Source organism: Simochromis diagramma, unplaced genomic scaffold, assembly GCF_900408965.1.
Source record: "Simochromis diagramma unplaced genomic scaffold, fSimDia1.1 OVJJ01000514.1, whole genome shotgun sequence".
NCBI lineage: Eukaryota > Metazoa > Chordata > Actinopteri > Cichliformes > Cichlidae > Simochromis > Simochromis diagramma.
Window position 1 is genome coordinate 2,825,846 of NW_024387346.1, and position 18,457 is coordinate 2,844,302.

Sequence of the window (18,457 nt, forward strand, 5' to 3'; positions counted from 1 at the left end):
GGTACTTCACCCAGATTTAACATACAAAGAGTGATAAGACAAGGCTGTCCCATTTCTCCATATCTGTTTTTGTTAATTGCCCAACTATTGTCTAACCATATAAAATCAAGCAATGTAAAAGGTATATCGCTAATTGGCAAAGATTTACTCATAACACAGTTAGCGGATGACACTACATTATTCCTAAAAGATGAATATCAAATCTCTATTGCTATTGAAACAATCTCCATATTTTCCAAAGCTTCTGGACTGTACTTGAATATTCCTAAATGTGAACTTATGGCGATAAAAGAATGTTCGAAAACAGCTTTGTATAACATTCCAGTAAAACAAGAAGTTCATTATTTAGGTATCATAATAACCAAAAACCAGGAAGGAAGAATCACTCAAAATTTCTATCCTATTCTAGAAAAACTCAAACACAGATTTAATCAGTGGCTCTTAAGAGATTTGTCATTAAAAGGCAGAATATTAATAACTAAAGCAGAAGGCATCTCTTGTCTTACATACGCGGCATTGGCATTGCATCTTAATAATAAACTCATAAAAGAGGTTGATAAGTTACTTTTCAACTTTATCTGGAAAAATAGGACACACTACATTAAAAAAAACAGTTCTTATGAACTCATATGTCAATGGAGGACTTAATGTGTTAGATTTTAACACTTTAAATAACACATTCAAAATAAATTGGTTAAAGAATCTAATTACTAATCCTACTTCCATTTGGAATACTATACCTGTGTTCATGTTTTCTAAATTAGGTGACACTGAATTTTTCCTTACTTGTAATTTTGATATTGATAAAATCCCTATAAAAAATCTCTGCTTTTCATCGTCAAGCTTTTTTAGCATGGACTCTTATTTACAAGCATAACTTTAGTCCACACAGTTATTATATCTGGAATAACAAGGATATTTTATTTAAAAGAAAATCTCTCTTCTTAGATAGTTGGTTTAGGAATAGCATTGTTTTAGTCAACCTATTATTTGATTTGAATGGTACGCTTTTCTCCTATGAAGAATTTTGTTTACATTTCAATTAGCTATAAATCGTCATGATTATACAAAAGTATTTGGATCAATACCATCAGGGGTTAGTGTGCTGTTTTAGAATCAACCTAATATCACTTCATTCCACAGGCCGTCGGCATCTCCCATACAAGCTTTTGTTGGCAAGATTTGCTTTTCTAAGCAATCTAAAAACAACAATAAATCTATCAGATCTTTATTTCAGAGTAGCATAACCACGGTACCATATGTAATTTTTTTCTGGAACCGGCTGTCAGATGGTATTATGTGGAACGAAGTTTGGAAACTCCCTAATCAGTTTTTAATTACCAACAAAATTAAAGATATTTCTTATAAATTAATACACAGAATTTATCCTTCTAAAGATTATCTTCAAAGCAAATTCAAATTAGACATTGATACAAGCTGTAGCTTTTGTAAAACTTCCAAGGAATCTACTATACATCTTTTTTGGTTTTGTAACTGTCAGGATGCCTGGGTCGTTGACCCAGGGTTTTTGAGTTTATTATTATTTATAATTTCTAGTCTTTGGTTTCTTTGTTAGAGTTCTGTCTTTTGGTTTATGTCTCTGTGTTATCATTAGTTGCTGTCTCCCCTGTCGGCTATATCCCCGTGTCCAGTCAGTGTCTGTGTCTGCCCTGGTCCCACGTCTCTGTTCCCTCTGTAGTGCCTGTCTGTGTCTGTAAGTTCAGTCTGTGTTATGTTTCCCGTTTTACTTTGTTAGTCCGTGTCACATGTATATGCATCTGGTTTTGCTTCCTTTGTCTCGTTAGGTCTGATTTGCCCCAGCTGTTTCCCTCCTGTTACCCATTCCCTGATTGCTCCCTCTGTGTATTTAAGCCCTGTGTTTCTCTGTGTCCGTGTCACGATTTACCGTTTATCTAGCTGTGTGTTCTGTCAGTCTTCTGGTGTAAGTTTATTTTGATATTTCCAGTTATGTTATATTTGAGTTTAACATTAAAGCTGTTTTGAGTTTAAGTTTTACCTCTGAGTGTCTGCACCTTGGGTCCTATTCCTGTTTGCACGCAGCCGTTCCATAACAGTAACCTTGTGCAAGATTTTTATAGTTTGTGTTTTATCTCAGAAAATGTATTTAAAGGATTTGTACTGTTTTGGAAATATGTTTTATTTGGTCTAGACAAAAAAACAAAGACAATTCAACTTTAATAACAGATATATGATTAACTTGTTAATTTTAATGGCTAAATTTCATATTCACAAGTCCAAATGTTTAGGACGACATCCCTCTTTTTATGTATTCTCCTTTGAATTTGTATAGTATCTTAATTCAATTAAGAACTCCACTAACCCAAAAGCTATAAAAACTATTGGTGTTTGTGAAAAAATCAAGATCTTTCAATCACTTTATTCTTTGGCTTGATCAGTTACTTTCCCCCTAGCATATTTATATTGTAGCTTCTGAATACTGTTCTTTTATTTGTTTGTCTATGGTATACAATTTTTTGTTGTTGTAAGTACAACACCACTAATGTGGTACTGTTTAATTCTATTTTGTATTGTACTGATGCTTAAATAAAGGTTTGGAAAAAAACAAAACAAATGCGTGCTTCAAATGCGCTGTCGATTTCCCCAAATATCAAGCGCGGTCCTGTGCACGCTTCATGGTCCCATATATCCCACAATTCATAGCGCGGCGTTGGGTGTGGATAATTTTGCCGCAAAATACGGCAGACTGCAGAAGGGAGTGGCCCAAGAGTGAACTGTCAAAAGTAAGTACTGAATATGTCACTTATTTATATGCGAATGTTTAATAATGAAGAACATTAAAACATTACTGTTGGCCACATGTCGGCAAAGTTATGTGACATTAGTGATGTTTCACACATAACACACACAAATTCTTTTTACACATACAAATCCTGATTTATAAGTACAAAATATTTATGACCACATTTTGAGCCCATACATTACAACCTGAGACGGGGAACACGGAACATGAAGACAAGCGATGAAGGAACATGGAGAAATACAACGAGTGAAATCCATAAAAAGTTCCTTTAAGATAGAACATAAGAGAGTATACTTTTAAATAATTTTGGTGAACTGCTGCTTTGCTTTGAAACTGAAAATCTTTAAAGCTCATGTTGGTTTGTTGCATGTATAATCTGGCACCTCTTAAACCGTAACCACAAGCACTTCCACTAGAGGGGACTGTTGTGCTGAACTTCAGTCAATGCTATGTGGGAAAGCTGTTTTTCAGTTAAGGCAGCTGTGTATTGAAACCAGGGCTAAAACTAAAACGAAATGAAGCAAAATATGTCAAATTAACTAACATGTTAGCTGTCGGGCTATTGCTGCTGCACTATCACAAGCAGTACCTCCAACAACTTGTAACAAGCCCTTGCAGTCACAGGAGTCTGCTGTTGTTAGCACTAGCCATTGATAAATGCAAGAGGAGGGACAGCAGTCTAAAAAAAGAGTATGAGGAAAAAAGAGTAAGCTGAAATTAACATAGTAAGAAAATAGATGGAGGAACATAATTAGGCAAGGAGATATTCAAGGATTCAGGTAAAATTAATGGTGACTTTGATCATGAGCAACTAATAGCTAACGGGTGACTTTTAACTGTAACATGCTGGAATGCCACAAGGAGGTCATTAGAAGGACGTGAACATGATTTATTGATGTACAGTTGAGTTTGAGGTTTTTGGCGGTTAGACTCTGATGGCCATCACAGCAGAATGGAATCCCAGCTTTGACAGGGATTAGGGCAGGATCCCTCTGTGTCTAGACGCTAGTGTGGAGATGAAGATGGAGGCTTGAATGAAGCCTGAGTGACGAGGTAGAAGTGATGATGGGGAGGAGGAGGTTTGCACAAGGTTTCTGCAAGGAAGAATGACAGATGCACAGTGTATGCATTAATGTAAAACACTAACACAGTCACATTAATAGCTGCATTTAGACATTTCTGGTTTGTTACAGATTTCAATAGAAAAAAATTGGTTGCTGTCTGCACTGCCGATAAAGAAGGGAACATATGTTCCCAGGGAACATAATATATGCTCCATTTCTCCAGAAATAAATACAGTGGTGGGCTGAGCCATTAGTGTGTTTAGCCAAACAAAGACAGCAAAGGCTTCAAGATGCTGCTGCCTTGTTTTTAGGTTCAAAAGAACCGCTCAGCAGATTTCTAGAGGCATCAATTATATAATTGTTAACACTGAATTGAATTGAGTTTAGTCCAAGCTCAGTGTGGTTCAGTGGGTATTAAAACATGTGTTACCGCCCGGTTCGGCAAGGAATGTAAGGAAGTAACACCAGAGACTGCCCCAGTCCGTGCCAGAGGTTCGGGCTTTATTAACATTGGCAATCATAAAACACATACAACAGAAGATGTCCCCTCTCACTTGTCACGTCTTCCTCCTTATATAGCTGCATCGAACCTTATTCTTCACGCCATTGGCTCTCTTCTTAGCCATGAACTCTGAGGCAGCCACTCTGAGGCAGCCACTCCTCAGCGAGCCCAGGCCCACAGGAGCTTTGTTACTAGAACCCACCTCCTCATGCTCCGTCTTGGCCATAACAGCATGGCTAAATAACAGAATGCAGCGAGAGTGTATATAATTTGAAATAATTTTAAGGAAATTTTGCATTTGCTTTGACAATGTTGTTTTATGTAATGTTGGCTTATTTCATAAAATTGTAAACCTGGCACCACAGCCTCTTTGACATTTCTTTTCCACTTAGCCACCTGTAATAAGGGATTTTTCCCCATAAAGGAATAAAACTGGACTTTTGAAAATATTATTTTATTTTGAAATTGGCAAAAAAAATGGCAAAATGATGTGCAAGTCTGCAGTCTTTGAACTGTGCAACATTTAATGAGGTTAGGACCAAGCACCAGAGGGGCGAGAAGATGGGACACAGTCAGTCAGCATCTAAAAGGCAATTCTCAACTACTCTTGCCTCACACAAATATAAATCCATATCCCATTTAAACCAAAATGTAATTAAAACAGAATGCAGTGATTTGCAAATGTCATAAAACCACATTTTGCATTTACAATGATGCAATAGTGAGTGCTGCTGTAAAAGAACCATTAGTGGCAGTATTGCATACTTCACACCAAGGTTTAATGAGGTAAAAACTTTGAGGTAAAATTTTCCATTACACCCCTAAGGATTGGTTATATCCAGTATGAATCTCGGAATTGAGTCGGATCAGCAGCAGAAAGGATGACTTGATATCTTAAACATGGCTTGCTGCAAATTCTGTGGGCCCTGCTATCATCCAAATTATATCAGTAGCTGAGCAGGGGAAATCTCTCACTGGGGAATTCAAAGTGAATCTTCAGATTCACAGAATCAGAATAAATTAATTTCTAACTTGTCCTGAGCACACGATGGACGGTAAAGAGTGTGGGAGAGTGAGAGCAAAAAGCTCCTCTGTGCTTGAATGAAAACAGTGTAACATTGTGTGTGTGTGTGTGTGTGTGCGTGCGTGTGTGTGTGTGCATGGACATGTTTCTGTGTGTCTCTGTGTATCTGGGTCAAACTGAACACCACACAGGAGTTAAGCCTTTGTGTTTTGTAATTAGAGAAGTAAAGCTGTGCTCTTAATTCAGTTTTGTCTCACAGTCCTGCACTCTGGGTCCTCACTCTGCCTGTTACACCCAACTTATTGTGAGAGAAGATAGTAAGCAGTAAGATCGACCCAGCAGAGTTGGTGAGAGATCGGCAGTGATCAATAATTTCTTTTATAGAAGAAAATAAGGGGTGGGTGTCTCAGCAAGCCCCAGACCATGCGCCCCCATAATATGGGACTTGGCTCTTGGGGACCTCAGCGTCTCTGAATCTCCCCAGCTGCTGCCCTCCCTCGGACCGATCTTCCGGTGATGAAAGTGGGCGGTCTCTGCTTCACATCTGCTGCTCATCTCCAGCCTCTTCATTCGTCTGCTCTCTTCAACCACCGCAGAAGTATCTGAGCGAAACGGCAGAAGCCGGGGTATGTAGAGGTTTTTATTTCAGCCTTTTTGAGCCCTTGTATTTTTTCAGTGCTGAAAAACTAATTAAAAAAAACATCTGGAGGGCCTTCTTTATAAAATTATCATTGAATTCATGCCTTCTTTTGAGCTCAAGTTATGCACACTTGAAAGGTCCATAACCATTTTTAATCTCACTTCAAATTTTGTAGTTTAAACCACAAGTGTATGTTACCGCAGTCTGTTTGACATGCACTACCTTTCACATCTTACATACAAAACCCCCCAAAACAAAACATGTTACATGTGTTTACACCTTAATAAACAAACAGCTAAGTGATCTCATACTTAAAACCTGGGCAAACACCCCATTTATTCAATCCATTGTGGATTGTAAATATATGCGAGTATAACAACATTCTAGAGTTTCCGATTTGTACTCTAGTTGTAACTGTAATGGTAACATAGGTACATATTTTTTGCAAGTACTTGACTCAGTCTAGTAGATATCAAAAATCTCAAACACATCCCTCTATGCTTCATCAGGCACGGTATTTTACCAAAATAACAGATACTAAAACTAATGAGAACTTCTCAATATTTTTGCTTTTCTTTTCTTTCCAAGGTCACAAAATAATTTGGAACTAAAATGTTTTTTCACATCTAGTTTTAGTTTTCTCTGTGAGCTGTGAGAGAGATAAAGGTTATCTTATCTGTGTAAAAATGAAGCAACATGTTAGCAGCTGCACTGTCGACAGTAATGTCAGCAAACTAGTAAGACCTCGCAGTGACAGCAAGCTGCTGTTATTAGCATTAGCTGAGAAAAAGTGCAGGAAGAGGAATCACATTTTCAACAACAGCATGAGGAACAGACAGAGGAAAATAGAATCAATGTGGTAGGAAAATAGATAAAGAGACATATTTAAGAACGGAGCAATTCAAGTAAACGAACGGCTATTTTAATCATGAGCAGCTTCTAATAGCGAAAGCGTAACTTTTAAGTATCACATGCTGCGCTGGAGTGAAACTAAGATGTCCTAACTGAACAATAGCTGTACTAACCTGATAAAAAAGAAACTTCAGTATCAATAATCAAAAAATTTGAAACATATAGGGAGAGAGCACAGAGCAAAGGACTGATTGTACTGGACGAGAAATAACAGGGACGATTTTTTTTGTGTCCCAGACATGTCTGTCACTTTGCTGCAGAAACTCTCTGATGTGACTATATCCTATCATTCATACTTGCTCAGCAATCATTGAGTGCCCATCTTATTAACAGATGCAAGACTAATATTGCCACATATCAATATAATAGTGCTTCTAAAAAGTTGCATTTACAACAAATCTCTAGAGGAAAGAGGACAAACAGGAACTAGAATACAGTCAGAACAATGTGTAATAAAGGCTTTTGTGTAGCTGAAGGATTACATGGAGCCAGAATAAGACGATATGGAGACTTTCACTCACTAAAGTTAGCTTGACACAGAAGTAACAGTCTTAAAAATGTCCATTACACAAGGCTGACACATCTTCAACTGAGGTAAATAACAGAGTAAAACAGTTGAAAATAAACTCCTGAGAATTTTCTGTATTTATGTAGATTCCATCATATTGAGAAGCCAATTAAGCAGACAAGGCAAAAAAAAAGAAAAAAAAAAGAAAAGAAATTTTATTATTATTAATATTTATTTTGGAAAGGGATCCAGTATTACATTAATATGTCTATACGTACTTCTAGTGTCTGGCATACAGCTTTTATCAGAATCAGCATACTTTATTAATCCATAAATTAATTAATCCCTGCATGTTATGTAAACATTTCCGGTATACTCAATATATACACAGCTTGAGAATATGTCCAGTTTCAGTGGTGACATAACTGCACAAACTACATATGAAATATGTAACTTCCACTGAAACCAGTGATACTTTGACTTTTCACATGTCCTCTGCTGCAGAGCTCTCAGAGATAATTCGTATCTGCATGCAATGGAGGAAATATATTTGAAACCTGATAACCCAACATCTTCAACAAATCACAGGGGTAAGAAAGAAGTGACAGAAACAGGAAGAGGTTTGTTCATATCTCTTATTACTCTTGTATATTTTGGTGGGATTTTCAGACTCCTGGTTTTTTCCCCCCTTTTCTCTTTTCAGGTCGAAGGAGCTCTGAGAGGAGTTTCTGTTTAGTTGGTATTCTCTCTCTTTGCCTGTTGGGTGCTTTCCTGCTGGCTAGACTGATCACTTTTGGTATTTCCTGTGAGTTGGATTGTTCATCAATATTTCTTCTAATTTACAGTCCCAAAATTATAGTTTTCTAATGAAATTCAACTGAAATTTAACAAACATGGTAACATTCAAATCAAGGAAGTCTCACAAGTTCAAAATTTATAAATAATTTTAAGAGGACAAGATCACAGTAATAATGGTTCTTTATTCACATGCCAGTATAAAACTGACAAACATATTTAACATGTTTTAAAGGCAAACTTTTTTGTTTAACTCTAAAATACATCTGAAACAGTCTCAGGATGAATGCATGAGGTCTTTTGAGTTTCAAATATATGAATATTTATCTTTATTTCAGATCATAACTGCTTACATGATTCAGCTGATCATCTGCCAGAAATAAAGAAACAACTTTCTTCAATGACTGAGGAGAGAGACCTGCTGACTGAAAAGACCAAAGAGCTGAAAACGCTGCTATGTTTGTCCAATCAGTGTGAGTTGTATGAAATGTTTTGTCTTAGTAAAAAGCTTTAGTCGGGAATTCAGTGATTCGGTTTTTTCCTGCTCATGATAAATTACTATTGGGAATCATTATTAATATGTATTTATATGAACAACTGTCAATACCTTTGCATCTATGCTTTCAACATATAGCTTAATTGCATTGGTGCATCTTGTACTCATTACAAATTCACATTTATAAGGAAGTTATGACTGAACAAAATGACTGTACCATCATTATTTAGTAATTTCAAAACTTTATGAATCCAAAATAGGACTTAATGTTTGTTAATGAATTTTATTCATTTTTAATCAAGTTTTCATGTGCAAACTTTCATTGTAGCAAAACAACATTTAACAAATACAACGAGCATTAAACCCCAGAAAGTTGATTGTGTTCATCTGGACGTAGCGTTTTAGTGGGAGAATCTTTTTGTCGCTGATCCAAGTGACTTCTGCTTCAGTCTCAGCTGATTGCAGGTTTCCCCAGCTTTATCAATAATGACCTGAACTAGTGCCACTGATTAAAAATGGGCCTTCAGGTCAGGTTCATGGTCATTAATATGCAACTTGTAATGACCATTGATCAGTGAGCATAAAAGAAAGCTGAAGTGTTTGTGTTAGCTGCCAGTCTTCTTACTCCTGTATTTTCTCCTTTTTAACTCTACATCTTTAAAACTGTTAACTATTCAGTTGCTCTTCTATTTGGTGATGATTTGTGTTTCAGTAGGGATGCATCTATTCACTATCATATAACTCTTTTGAACTACATGTTTCACCTTCAGTTGTTGCTGTATCTTAAATTCATTTGTGGTAGGTAGGTTTAATCACATTACACAAAGATTTATCAGGCTTTTACCCTTGTAGTTCACTGACATATGGAAACTGGCAATTTTACTATGTAACAGTGTCAGTGTGGAAAGTCAGGGTTGCACGAATTAGGAAAAACTTAAGTCTCATTTAGTCTCAAACTTTAAAGCAATAAAGTTTGAGTGAAATTAGCACTTTCTTTATTTAAACTCTATAAAATTTTAAATTATTAAATATAATAAATTATGATGATTATTATTATTAATTATAAACATTATATATATTTTAAATATGCATATAATTTCCCAATGACAGAAAAAGATTGACGTATTACAATAGATTTCTATACTGACAATTTTGACATCAGCACAAACCTTTCTTTTGAAATTAATATGGATACCATTACTGGAGATTTCTTGGACTTTTCTTTTTGGACTGTGGGAGGAAGCTGGATTACCCAGAAAGAACCAATGCAGGCTCAGGGAGAACATGCAAACTTCACACAGGTCTTGGGCAGATGTCTGGATTTGAGACCAGGACCTTCTTGCCCTGAGGAAAAAGTGCAAGACACCACCATGCTGCTCAGGGCAGGTTAAATTGTGCAGGGACCATATCATCAGCGACGTGGTCACTCCAGCCAAGACCATAACATTTTAGTGGGAGAAAATAGGTCACAGCACATTTTTTTTGGTAAACAAAACAAGTTCACGTCATCTTTTGAATCCTCAGCAGGAAATGTGTCCCACACACTTTGTTTTTAGAATAACTTATGGGAGTGGAACTGCTCTCTGTTAATATAAAATAAATTAGGTATTAAAACTGTCACCATGTTAAATACAAGCAGACAAATATAACAGTCAGTAAGTGAATAGACTGTGCAAAAATCTTTGTGATCAAGACTTTGGAGGATTGAAATTAAATAGAGATTGAATGAGCATCATTATAGAGTTCTTAAAGGATCTTTCCTTCCACCAGACAAAACATGTCCTGTAGGATGGAGCAAGTTCAATCATAGATGCTATCTCCAATCGGAAAGGTCTGATTCGTGGGATGCAGCCAGAAAGAACTGTACAGACGAAGAAGCCGATCTGATAGTCATTGACAGCCCCGAAGAAGAGGTACAGTGTGTTATTGTGTTTGTAAATAAACACAATAGTTCAAATTCTTAATTTTTTCTTCCTAAAAGTGTTTCTTATGAGCGTTTGAGCGTTTAATCAACACATATCTAAACACAAAAACCTGAAATAACTGTAATTCTGTCTCAGTGTAGGAAACAACTTACAGACACTTTCTGTGATTCTATATGGAATTTGTCTTAGCTGAATAGTTTCATTCTTCAAAAACTTTGATGAACATGTGAATTTTAAAACATATTTATAGAACTAAAGTGTATAAGAGGAATCTGCGTAGACAGAAATTTTATGGGTTATATGGGTCCTTATTTAAAGAAAGAATAATGAAATGTGGTGGTTTAGCAAAGATAGGAAAAACAGAATATTATAAAATGCTAAAGAATGCAGGGGATGCAGCATACAAAGGTTCTTCCACTGTTACTTTGCAAGAGAGCAGTTACTACCAGGCGGATGGGAGTCTGTAGTCAAAGTGCCGGAGCGGCAGAAAGTCCAGGGATTTGAAGCATTGTTTTGCATGGTAAATGATGTCAGACAACTTTTGTGCCACGGATTAGCAAGTCAGTGGTGTCACTTAATAAGTCATGACAGTGACTCTTTTGCAGTAATCAAAACAGCTGTTTTTGAAACTTGGCAACGATGGAAATGACTGTACCAAAACCAACACCGTGGTCCCAGAATCTGGCAAAAAGCAATAGACCAAGGATCTGGTGTACCATCGCCTTGACATCCTCTATTGTTGTGTTGTGTTGCATACAAATGCAGCACTGCTATACAACTTCACTAATATTAGGGTGGTACTCAGTCCAGTTTTTGTGTGGCGTCAGAACTACTGGGACACCCCTGCCTAGAGGGGAAAACAATACAGGAACGATTTAACTGAAACTAGAAACAACTTGGTAAACTTTACTGTGTGATGCAACATTAATGTGACAATTTAATACCTTTTCTGGTGCTACAGTGTAAATAACCAAATAAATACAAAGATAAGATTTGCATGTGGTAATTCGTTTGAGTTAGCAATGTAGTGCTTACCTTCGCTTTAACTATGAACAATTTCTTGTTGTTCACTTCCCACAATGCAGCATTATTTACCCATCCAGATTGTATATCACAGAATAAAACTGGTTCAAAACTAAAATAAAATGTTTTATCCTCATGTTAAACAGACTTTCCTCTCTACAATCATCAATGAAGAAACTTGGATTGGTTTGAATGACAAAGAACAGGAGGGAACATGGAGATGGGTAGATGGTACTCCACCGACTCTGATGTAAGTCTTCACTTTGGTTCATTTTGTTACTCTAATTACATTTTCAAATCAAAGTTGTTGAATCCACAGATGCATGCAGAATTGACATGAATGAAGTAATAAGATAATGTTGTTGTGACTGACCTGCTAGGTACTGGGCATCGAGTCAACCTGATGATGGTGGAGATGAGGACTGTGCTTATGTCAGGAATCACGGCAAAAATTCTTGGATGGACTTTCGATGTTCAGCTTCTTTTCATTGGATCTGTGAAAAAACACTAAACTGCAGTACAGTTTACTGACAATGATCTATTATTACATTTTTTGCAGTTTTTTCTATCATTCTATTTTAAGTTTAGTCTGTTTTATTCTGTTATACTTTCAAATGTATACCATACGTGCATCTACTGGGAGGCTAAGGGGTAGCACTGGCAGCTGCCAGTATTTTTATTCTAGTGTTTACAGTGTTGATTTTTGTGTTTCTTGAATTTTTGAATTGTATTTTTATTTAATTGCCACTGCTTTATTTTCTGTGATAAAAAAAATAAAATAATAGTTCTAATAAGAATTATTAGAAGAATAATTATTATCATTATTGAGTCTCAAGAGAATAGATTTTGCACAGATCTTTATGATCAAGCCATTGGAGCAGTCCAGTTTATAGCTAGCTTAAATGTATTGTTTGTAATTTCTTGTAGAAAAGACATGTTCTGGAGGATGGAGCGAGTTCAACTGTAGCTGCTATATCCGGTCTCAAAGCTCTGGTTCCTGGGATGCAGCCAGAAAGGACTGCAGAGACAGAGGAGCAGACCTGGTGGTTGTTGACAGTCCTGAAGAACAGGTACTGTGTTTATGCCTGTGTGACTTATTGTGTTTGTAAATTAATAGTGAAATTCAAGCTCCTTATTTTATGTAAATAATGTCGCCCTCTTTTAAAATACATGACAACGATTCAACACATATCAGATCAGATTATAAACATAAAACCCAAAGTTGTTCTGTGGGAAAAAACTCACATGACCACATAGTTTTCTGTGATTGTGTAAATGACTTAATGGAACCTTCAATTTAAAAAGTGTTACCACAATTAGGATGAAATAAAAAAAGATGAATATGAGGATTTCAAATCAAATTTATTGTACCACAATGACTCAGAAATATACACAGACAAAAACATTATGGGGGAAATAACCTGTCAATGGAAAAATAAGAAAGTATGGTGGTGTATAAAGAAAAAGGAAATCATAATATAGGAGGATTCTGAAGAATGCAGGGAATGCAGTCAATGGACCTTTAAGAGTCCACTGACAGAACATAGTACCATTTTAACCAGTCTTTTGTAGACAGTGTCAAAAGATTTTGGTGGCAATGACTTATAACATGTTAAAGAAAAAACGTGACAAATGTATTAAAAGTTTTGAATGAGTTTCAGCAAAAAGTGCATCAACTAAAATTGTGGTTCAAAACTAATATAAATTGCTTTTACTCCATATGAAAAAGACCTTTCTCTCTGCGATCACCACAAAAAGAGTTTGGCTTGGTTTGACTGATGAAGAACAGGAGGGAACATGGAAATGGGTGGATGGAACTCCACTGACTCTGTCGTAAGTCTTCACTTTGGTTCAGTTTGTTACTTTCATTAAGTTTCCAAAAGAAATGTGTTAAACATATACACACTATCGGTCAGAAGCCTGGACATTCATAGTTTTGATGCCTCCAGTGAGAATCTACAATGTACAATAGTCATGAAAATAAAGAAAACCATGAAAACCATTAAACTTTTGACTGTTAGTATATAAAACACACTGGTGAACTTACATTTCAGTGGGTTGAGCCAAACTGCAAGGTCAAAAGCTTAAAGATGTACACTAATGACTTGTTTAGACAACACAGGTTAGAAGTTGCTTCATCAACTATGACGTCTTGCTTTGATCTCCATATGAAACTTTGTTATCTTAAAATAGCCCTGTCACTACACACCAAACATCTGATTTTTGTCTCAATAATAAAAACAAGCTAATATTATGGTTATGGACTTACTAGGTACTGGGGATCGACTCAACCTGATAATGGTGGAGAAGAGGACTGTGCTCATGTCTACAGTGGTGAGGACATGACCATGAATGACTGTTCATGCTCAACTTCTCTTAAATGGATCTGTGAAAAAGCTCCAGACTACTGTATCGTTTCTTGAAGATTTTTTACTTGTTACTTCAGTGGAGACTTTCAGAGAGAAATTATTGAACACCAGCATAGCTGCATATGTTTAAATTTTGGGTTTCTGTTTGGTTTTTATTGCAGTGTTTTAAAGTTTTGATTTTTGTGTTTGTTAACAAAGTATACTAACTTTGTGTTAGTCAAATGTTACATGAAAATGAACAATGAGACAAAACATTTTGAGCATGCAATTTATTGAAAACAAAGCTTATACTGTATGGAACTGTTGTCCTTTTTTATAAACTTCCCTTGCCATCCTGACCCAAAGGTTCTCAATTGGATTTAGATCAGGGAAACGTGCAGGATGGTTGAAAACAGTGATGTTATTGTCCTGGAAAAAGACCCTTGTCCTGCAGGCATTCTGTACTGCAAAGGTAGCATTGTCCTGTTGAAAAACCTAGTCGTTACCACAAAGATGAGGGCCCTCAATCATGAGGGATCCTCTCTGCAACATCTGGACATAGCCAGTGGCCGCTAAAGGAAAAAGCATCCCCCGCCACTGTGGCGAATAGAAAACATCTCAGGTGGGTACTGCTTGTCATGCCAGTAACGTTGGAAATCATCAGGACCATCAAGGTTAAATTTTTTATCAGAGAATACAATTTTCTTCCGCCTTTCAATATCCCATGTTTGGTGCTCTCTTGCAAAGTCCAAATGGTCAGTTCTGTGGCATTCAAGGAGATGAGGCCTTTAGCGACATTTTTTGTTTTTGAAGTCCTTCAGTCTCAGATGCTGTCTGATGGTTATGGGGCTGCAGTCGGCACCAATAACAGGCTTAATTTGGGTCGAGGATCGTCCAATTGTCATGAACCGTGTGTGGCAGGCAGGATTGTACCCAAATGCAGACTCACAAACAGGATTTGAACACAAAAACTCAGCTTTATTGCTGGTACAAGTTAATACAAAAATTAAACTGGAGATTTAGAAATGGAACTATGAACAGGAGACACAGCCGGGTATGAGGGAGACACTGACATAAATACACAGAAGGATAACGTGGGAAGTGAGAACACACAGGGACTACAGCTGACATGAATTAACATGACGCCACAGGGGAAGCAAGACTAGACACACCAAACATGGAAACACTTGACTTTCATAATAAAACAGGAAATGGAGGAACATGGTACAGGAGTGGAGGAAAGGCAGACAAGAGAGACAGAGGGAGCACGAAGGAGCACAAGGGAGAAAGAAAGGAAACGAGAGAGACATGATAGACTGGGCAAATATGGATAAACATGACAAGCAGGGGGGAACAGAATGAAACACGAGGAGGGAAACAAAACACAAGAACTCACACAACAAATATAAACACAGAGACATAAAGGGCAAAGACACAAGAGGGAATCTAATAATAGTAATTTATAATAATAATAATAATAATAATAAAAAAAAAGATAAACAGAAAAACCTGGGCACTACAGAATAAACTCAAGACTAACAAAATGGACTTAAATCATAATACAAAATGACATCAAAACACAAGAAAACTCAAAATGCTGGATCAGTGACCCAGGACCATGACACCAGTGTCTTGACAGACAGCCAACTTAATCTGCCGGCTCAGTGTTGGTGAAATTTTTGGGGGTCTTTAACTTGACTCTTTTGTTCCATAACCCTTAATCTTTAAAGAAATTCCAAATGACTTTCTTACTGCGTTCCACCTCAGCAGCATAAGACCCGGCTTATGCACTTGAACAACCCGACCACATTCAAAAAGAGAAAGCTTTTTTTTTGCCTTTGCTATCAGAACATCATGAGATTGTGATTACCTGAAAATGAATTCACATTTTTGCACAGATTTGGCCCTTTAAAGGCAGGTGGTCCTAAAGATCCAACCATGCAAAATATGATTTTTTTTTGTCATTTTTCAGGTGGTCTTGAAATTTTGATCGGGACTGTATGTATTTAAGATGATGCTTAGATTAATTCACTTTATTCCACGTCTATATCAACTTCATACTGTCTAGTATGAAGCAGCCTGGAAGCAATAAATGCATGAACTAGTATTTCAACGTCACTCTGAGACAGGATATTCCTAATTTTAAAAGTATTATGTAAATGGAAGAAAGCAGTCTTACATATTTGTTTAATATGTGCACTGAAGGACATGTCCTGGTCAAAAATGACTCCAAGGTTCCTCACAGTGTGACTGGAGTCCAAGGCAATGCCATCCAGAGTACAAATCTGGTTAGACACCATATTTCTAAGATTTTTCAGGGTACAATAACTTCAGTTTTATCTGAATTAAGAAGCAGAAAATTAGAGGTAAACCAGGTTTTTAAGTCTTTAAGACGTTACTGCAGTTTAAATAATTAGTGTGTGTTATCTGGCTTCATGGATAAATAGAGTTGGGTGTCATCTGCATAGCAGTATGTTATGCCTTCTGATGATACTGCCTAAGGCAGGGGTCAGCAACTTTTAACACCCAAAGAGCCATTTGGACCCAGTTTCCAAGGAAAAGAAAACACTGGGAGCCGCAAATACTTTTTGACATCTAAAATGAAGATAACACTGCATACAATATGTTTACCGTTATTCTTTGTATAAACAACTACAGTGTGTTGCTTATGAAATTCATGAAGTGCTACAAAGAAAATGAAATTCTATTTATGTAATGAACACATTTTGAACTCTTAAAAAATGATAACAAAAAAGAAAGACATCCAGTTGACGGTCTCTTTTAAATGAATTAAAAAGCTGAACTTAAATTATCCATGTAGCAAACAACAACTGAGCCGTCATCCTTATATCGCCTTTGGGCTTTCGAAGCATGTAGCAGAATCTTGACCTGAATTTTAAAAATAATTGGAAAAAAAGGCACTATGCTCCTAAAAAGTGAATAATAAATATTTGTAAAATATCTGCATAAATATTTATTTTACCTGGTTAATGTGTATGGTGGGGCGTGGCCTGCAGTGCCGCTGCAGGAGAGGTGGTCATACCTGAGCGTCATCCACAATCACACCTCACCGCCTTAAAGACTGTGCTAGCCTGCATGTGTACAGCAACCGTGTGTGAAAAGTGGTCAATAAAGAGAAGCTGTAAAGCATGTTCATGAAAACACCGTCGGGTCTGCCGTGATATGTTTACCATGGCACTTCTGCTCCTGAACCTCTGTGCATAGGGCTATACGAAGTCACTTTCATCTTTACGCAGGACTGTAAGCTGTCGTCTGTGAGGTGTGAGTGGTTTTTGTTTTTATAATAGTTCATGGTGGAGAATAGCTGCTCAAATACGTATGTGGATCTGAAGATCGACAATCCACAAATTAGGCATACTGGTAGGCTGCTCTCGTCAGAAGTAAACGCAAATAAATCTGCCCAGGCATCATTAAATGTTCTATTTTCTTCAGATATTTTTCTTTTCTTACATTTCTCCATACTTGGCCTACCTGGGGTTGAAAGTCTGGATAAATGCATGGCGTTTCGGTGGGTATACCCGCTTCTGTGAGTGTGACTCTTATTTTGAGCAACGAAAAATAATAAAATATCATTTTAGTTTTATATTTCAAGATCATGATAATCTTCCAATTTAGAACCACAAGTTAGTAGTATCTGCAGTAAAGATCTTTTCATACATTGTATACATTGTACCATAAGCCAAGGTGTCTCCATTTTTCTAATCTTTTAATAATATTTTGTACATTTCAAGGACTCTTCTGTTTTTGGAGTGTATTTTTTATGTATCTGTATTATATTATACATACACTTTAAGTGAATCTTAGTCCAAAAAAATGCACTCAGTTTACTTTTTACTCACTATGAGCATCATTCATTATTCTCCCGCAGTAATTAAGGTTAGGATATGTATTTTTTTCTTCTTTGGCAGTAGTAGTCTTTAGCAGCATTTAAATAACCTTTAACAAAACCATCAAATCTGATACAGACTTTTCAAAAAAGTGTTTTGCTTTTCTTTCACAAATGTGGGGATTAAATTGTGTTAAAATGTACAAAACAGTGATGGCATGTCATTTGTGAAGAGGACCCAGGCACAGAGAGACTTGATGAATTTAAGAATCTTATGATTTAATAAAGAAATTTGCAGACTTGCACAGAGGGTAAAATTATGATGACTGATAACGGAGACGAAGACAACAGACGATGAGGACAGGGAGTAACAGGGGTTTAAATGCACCAAGGAGATAGTCAGAGGGAACTCGGGACAACTGGAGATATTTAAGGATGCAGGGACTGACAGAGACAGGGAAGAAGTCTCATCGTGATGAGTAAAGTTTACCTTGCCTGGATGGGCAGCTCTCTGGGTGGGCTCTCCAAAGCTCTGATCCTAGAATTTCCCCTGGCCTATACCATTCCCAATATGCGCTGGCATGACATCGG

At 36.8% G+C, this 18,457-nt stretch overlaps 1 protein-coding gene across 2 annotated transcripts; it reads left to right on the top strand.

Moving 5' to 3' along the window:
- The first annotated feature begins 5,349 nt into the window (after positions 1-5,349).
- On the top strand, positions 5,350-16,157 carry LOC120718338 (C-type lectin domain family 4 member E-like). 2 transcript variants are annotated; one of them, XM_040006834.1, is made up of 10 exons: positions 5,350-5,998; positions 7,937-8,052; positions 8,136-8,237; positions 8,566-8,700; positions 10,494-10,636; positions 11,818-11,921; positions 12,052-12,188; positions 12,599-12,741; positions 13,401-13,504; positions 13,944-16,157. In XM_040006834.1, the coding sequence occupies exons 2-10, from the start codon at positions 7,968-7,970 to the stop codon at positions 14,092-14,094; spliced, it is 1,104 nt and encodes a 367-aa protein (XP_039862768.1). In that variant the 5' UTR covers positions 5,350-5,998; positions 7,937-7,967; the 3' UTR covers positions 14,095-16,157. The 2 variants fall into 2 exon arrangements, with proteins under 2 accessions (XP_039862768.1, XP_039862769.1); XM_040006835.1 differs by having other exon boundaries at positions 5,359-5,998; positions 7,937-8,022; positions 13,944-16,156.
- Positions 16,158-18,457: the final 2,300 nt, after the last annotated feature.